This window comes from Histoplasma capsulatum, genomic scaffold (genome assembly GCF_000149585.1).
Source record: "Histoplasma capsulatum NAm1 scaffold_2 genomic scaffold, whole genome shotgun sequence".
Lineage (NCBI taxonomy): Eukaryota > Fungi > Ascomycota > Eurotiomycetes > Onygenales > Ajellomycetaceae > Histoplasma > Histoplasma mississippiense.
In genome coordinates, this window is record NW_001813981.1 from 2,692,872 (window position 1) to 2,698,649 (window position 5,778).

The following is a 5,778-nucleotide window of genomic DNA, read 5'->3' on the forward strand; positions in this document are numbered from 1 at the left end:
GTAGCGAATAGCTGTGCATTCGACTAGAACATTAGAGAAGAGTAAAGGGTTCGCGAGGAAGCGATACCATGATCCTTTGAGAGAACAGATATGATCCTTGAACGAGTTGGGCTGAGTTTGAAGAGAACCTGGTCCTTGACTAGGAGCGGATCGCCAACGAGAAGCTCTAGGGAGATCGAGCAGGTACGAATACGATTCCAGAATAAGAATACGTCGATGCAGGGATGTCCATTTGTCTGTCAGAACGATCTGCGATATCCAAGAACGTTCTTCCAATGTTCTGGTTCAAACAGCGAAGTAACATCCCAATGATCTCTCTCCTTTGGGCACCCCCACCAAGAGCGAGAGATCACAATGCCTTGAACAACTTGTCTCATTACTCTCCTCAATGACCTTCCACTCGGCCAAAGAACACAATGAAAGAGCAAGGAGTCTGCGCATATTAATTCGATTTGCTCCTAAAAAAAAAAAAAAAAAAATAAAAATAAAAATAAAAATAAAAATCTAAAAATCTAGACCTGCTACCCCATGACAAAGCATGGTGAGGAGGAATCGTGGTTTCGCATCCGCAGCGAAATCGCCAATTATGCGCCTCGTTCAATCAGCGTTACGGCCGACCGACCACAGAGGTGCCGGCCGCCAAAGAGTGCCGAACAGGCTGCAATATTTCCGACACGGCGCTAGTGTACGTGTGCAACGGAATGAGGATCTTGGCATCGCTTGCGATAATTGACAGCGAGAAGGACTTTGTCCAGGAGTGTCGGATATCCGAACTCGCTACGGTGTGCATCTGTACCATACCTGCAATTGCGCCAGTTGTCAATGTGATCCCTGAAGGATCCTGGTCGTTGCTGTAAACGGTCCCAGACAAGGCCCGCTGCTTGCTGTGGTTGACGAGCATCGATCAAGCCACATGGTAGCTTCAGAGGCGGCGTCACTGTCAAGGCTGGCGGAGTCGGTCAAATAGCATCCATGCGTTCGGGATAAAAATAATGCCGTGTCTCGTGTTTGACGACTCCGTCCACGGGAACTCCAACCCACTACGATGTCGACTATGTCGTGGGAAAGTTCGCCTTACCCCCAGCCAAAGGGAAAGCCACAACATTGGTCCAATGGATGTTATCCCCTTTTGAGCCATCCTCTATTCCACTCAAACACTTCTGATGGCTCCCTGAGTGAAGACCCTTCTTGTTCCAACGCCAAAGTCCTAAACTCAACCTTAATGGCTTGGCTCCTACAGCCTCTCCCATTTTTTAACCACAACAGGAGAAGTCCGTGGATTTGACGCGTGAACCCTGCACAACAGTTACAGGGCTGATGCTGACTCCATCCCGGTAGATGTGGCTTGTTTCAACATCAGGCAACTCCAAATTGGCGAGTGTCTTCCTGGGGCCGTCAAATCTTACGTGCGAGACTTTGAACGTCAAAAACAAAAGGGAAATAAAAAACATCAAAAAAAAGTGGGAATAATCAATCTCCGATGCAAAAATGTGCTCATGACGTTTTCCATATGACGCAGAGCTTTTCCAATTGGCTGAGGCTAAGTATTTTGCTCTGAGCAAAAAGAGCATGACTATGAGGGGCTACCGCTCGTGCCAGTTATATATAGTACAAGGGAGCGATGTGTGTTTTCAATATCAAGGACATAAATATCAGGACTGCCCCTTCTAATGAGAAGTTTCTTTTCTCTCCACAAACAATCAACTTTTGGATTTTTATAGTTAGGGAAATCATTACTTCTTGATACCCTTCTTAAAACAAACGATTTCCTCTTGCTTGATCATTAATGCTTGCCTCACTTCTCTCGGCGCTTGCCCGTCGTGAAATAGATGGAGACTCGTGCACTTTCGAAATATGCAACATTGACGACTCTTTCTATGGCTACCGCCCGTCACGCGCGGCAAATATTGCTTTTGCTGCAATTTTCGGTTTCTCCCTTGCTGCATTTGTCCTACAATCCTTCATTTCGAGGAGGTTTATAGGATTTTCTATCGCAATGATCCTTGGTACTCTGTGCGAACTAATTGGGTACATTGGCCGGATCTTAATGTACAACAACCCGTGGGCACAAGTAAGTGAATTGAATTTTTCAATATATTGTATCGACGGAGTGATTTTAACATCTCCCGAACCTAGAATCCGTTTATGATCCAAATTTGCTGCTTGACAATTGCACCAGCCTTCCTCGCCGCCGGTATATACTTCTGCCTCTCAAGAATCGTCACAACGTTCGGTCGCGAAAATTCCCGCATTCCCGCAGCTTGGTATCCGCGAATTTTCATTCCCTGCGACATCCTCGCACTGGCCCTCCAAGGCGCTGGAGGCGGGCTCGCTAGTTCCGCCGATCCCGGTACTTCTTTAGCAGAGATAGGCACAAACTTCATGATTGCCGGTGTTGTTTGGCAAGTCGCCATTTTAACCGTTTTCATCCTGCTCGCTGTCGACTTCGCTATCCGAACGTTGCGCCGCATGCGATCAATTGGTGTCGAAGCTCTTGATCCCGGCCACGCTGCTCTCCGTTCATCATTCGCTTTCCGTAGCTTCCTTGTTGCCCTCTGCCTGGCAACTCTGTTTATCTTTATCCGATGCGTTTATCGAATTGCAGAACTTTCGGGTGGCTGGGATGGGCCCCTGCTCAAAGATGAGCCGCTCTTTATTGGCCTTGAGAGCATTATGATTGTTCTTGCCGCTCTAGTTCTCAACGCATTCCATCCAGGCTGGGGCTTTGGCAGAGCAGCTAATGCTTCCGAGGTAGAGCTGAAAAGACTGGTACCCTAAAATGGGAAGTGCACTGAAATGAACCTTGTTCGGCTACGACGGTAGCTGAAAGTTAAGTACACTCCACTGCCCCTAATAAGTCGTCCCTAAACAAACAAAGTTTATGTTAGCGATGGTGCCTTTCTTTCTGTTTTCTTTCTTTAATTTTAAAATTTGCATATCCCCCTCTGTCGACATACTAGACTTCGAGATTTCCTATCGTGTTAAAAATGGTTTAATTCTTTGTTAATCAGTAGAAGATTTGAATGTATATAAAGTAGAATTTTTCGCATGATGAAATGTTTTCTTGAGAGAACTACTCTCCGTACATCATCGGTATCACTTAATTTTTCGCTTCAATTATACCCTTTGCAGGCGCTGATTAAACTTTATTCCTGGTGACAAAGACGGTCAGCAATCGAAGAACGTCTTGGCTTGTTAGCAAGTTGACAACTTGACATACCGCGTAGTCAGGAGGAAAAAGGGGTGGGAACGCAATTTTCCATTCATCTTGAAGTCGAACTGGTCTGGCAATCTTTCCACTCCGACATGACCTTCGGTCAGCTGCATTTCCATCTCATTACTTAGATGATCTTCGTCCGTCTTTCGTTTCAGGGTTGGAACAGTGACAGCCGTCGCCATCGGTATGGGGCACCCTACCATCATATCCCTCCAGTGTCGCACAGTCGACAGCCGTCGGTGACCTTTTCCAAACTCCCTTTGGGCCACGGGATATATGTTCATGAAGTACAGAACGCCTGATAAAAACCTTTTCCTGATGCGTCAACTCCGTTTTCAGCAGCGAGCCAGATCGTGCCCGTGTCCACGGAAAAATTGATACAGAGTGATGGGAGTGTCTGTTATCTTAGATATGAAAGATCTATCCCGGAGTAGATATCGTCGCAATGTTCTATTCATGTTCTCCAGGCACCCTTTGATAATATCAAACATGGGAAATGAGCCACGACTGCCGCTCGCCCGTCAACAATCCATATCGATATATCGAGAGATGCCCGATGAGGAGAAACGTTGGACGGGGGACACATTTCACGGTTCCTAAATGCCACGACCACAGGAGCATTGTATTCCTTTCGTTCGCTTGCGGGGAGGGCGATGACACGTTTATGGTGTGGGTAGCTGAGGGGTTACTCACTGATATCTTGCTGAAGGTTTTGAAGCTTCTTCCTTCTCATGTGGAGTGCTCTCCGGACCCCCGAGAGAACGCGAGATGTATTCTTATTCCCTGGAGGGAATAGGTAGATTAGCGAAGTATTGCTTTTCAATCATGTTTGATTACTACTTTTAGCGAAACGGATCTCATACACTCCTGTCAATTGTGCTCCTCACTATTAAGAATAATAATGCAGATACGTTTGCAGGAAGCCGGTTCACCTACAAACAAAGGGAGAGGCCGACATTGTTGGTGAAATTCCGATTCTGTTGTTTTTGGGGCTGTTTCATTTCCATATGAAGTTGGCGTCCAGGCGGAGGCTTCAAATGCTCCCAATTAGCCAAACTATGGAAAGTTCGATAAAATACCCCCCACTACCTCTACGCTTATCCTCCTCAACTTTCTTTTTTGATTATTCCGAGTTCAATTGTCCTATGCCTACGAATCACTCCATCTTTCGCGATTGGCTGTAAATAGCAGATATCCCGGTAACTGCTAACCGTAGATGCACTCTTCAGTAACGTTTCACAGGAATTATTTCCTGTCCATATGCTGTGGTCTCACAGTGCCGCAGGCGTAGATATGGCCCCCAGCAGCGTGTACAAGGTGATGATGCGACGGAAAGTTTGACAGAGAATTGATTTTCAGCGAGGGTTCATCGGTCAGGCATAGCTGAACGGAGAACAAACTGTGTACACCACCCTCTCATTGATAGGCATAATACCAACGAAGAAGATGACGGCCTAGCACCGTCAATCGAATATGGAAAGTAAATAAAACGATTTTGAGTATCCTTTAACGCGACTATGTTAAAGTTCATATCAATTGCCTTTATCCAATGCCCAAATGCGGCAGAGTCTAGTCGCTCATATATATGCATTTAACATTTTCATCATCAATTTATGCTGTTTATACTGAAAATGGCTCTCCTGGCTCGACCAGTTTCCGATTAGTGTAACGTCGAAAAATTGGATAGAGATCGGAGTGGCTGGGATTCAGAAAATCTGGAACATACTTTTTGAAGAAAATGGCATCACTGCCTTGTCCCTGTGTAAACCTACCTCGGTAGGCATATGTCGCGAATCCTTGGGCATCAAAGGTGTACTAGGCCTCGGAAGAGTTTAATTCGCTATATCTCTCCGCTTTTGTTTTCCCCAGCAATCTCCCATTATTGACAAAGGAATTGCAACTAGATGTCCACTGGCATTGTATGGATGCAAGGTTGTAGCCTGATCAGTAGCCCTGAGAGCCGAAACGAATGCAGCACGCTGAAGTAGATCAACGGCCGAAGCCCCTGTATTTCGATAACGTGAAAGCTAGAAAGAGAATTAAGGGTTGAATTGTTAAGGGACAATGATAACTAATTGGCACGAGTGGTGCCTCAGAAGCATTCATAAAACATGCATACTAGTGTTGCATTTGTAGTTGGTAGTTCTACCGCCAACATTCAATAACTGCAGCTTAATGTGGGCTGTAGAAAGCATATCACAATTGCTTTATCAAATAGAAATAAAGAAGGGTAATATGTTAAATGCAAACAAAGAACAAGAATTGGGCACAATGGAGAGTGTGGTCGACGCTTATTCTTTAGTTTTCTTATGGCGTTCAAAGAATGAAAAATTTCACTGTGAACTTGGCCACCCAGGGGGTTATATGGCCTTAAAACAAACAGGACAAACACAAGCAAGGCACCTTCCACCATATTAGCCGAGTGGCACTTGGGCCAAGTTCGGATAGTTAGCAATGCAGCTTTCAAGTAGTATAGTGATTAAGATGTCGTATGTCGAGTAAGAACCATGTGGGAAAAAGGAAGGAAAAGACGAAAAGTGGAAATAGAAATTAATGCAGAC

General features: G+C 45.4%; 1 protein-coding gene across 1 annotated transcript; it reads left to right on the forward strand.

Annotated features, from left to right (window-relative positions):
* Positions 1-1,786: 1,786 nt before the first annotated feature.
* On the forward strand, positions 1,787-2,778 carry HCAG_02868 (predicted protein; the record flags this gene model as incomplete). The annotated part of the gene is made up of 2 exons (XM_001542647.1): positions 1,787-2,071; positions 2,137-2,778. 2 exons carry the CDS (start codon positions 1,787-1,789, stop codon positions 2,776-2,778), a joined length of 927 nt encoding a protein of 308 aa, XP_001542697.1.
* Positions 2,779-5,778: the final 3,000 nt, after the last annotated feature.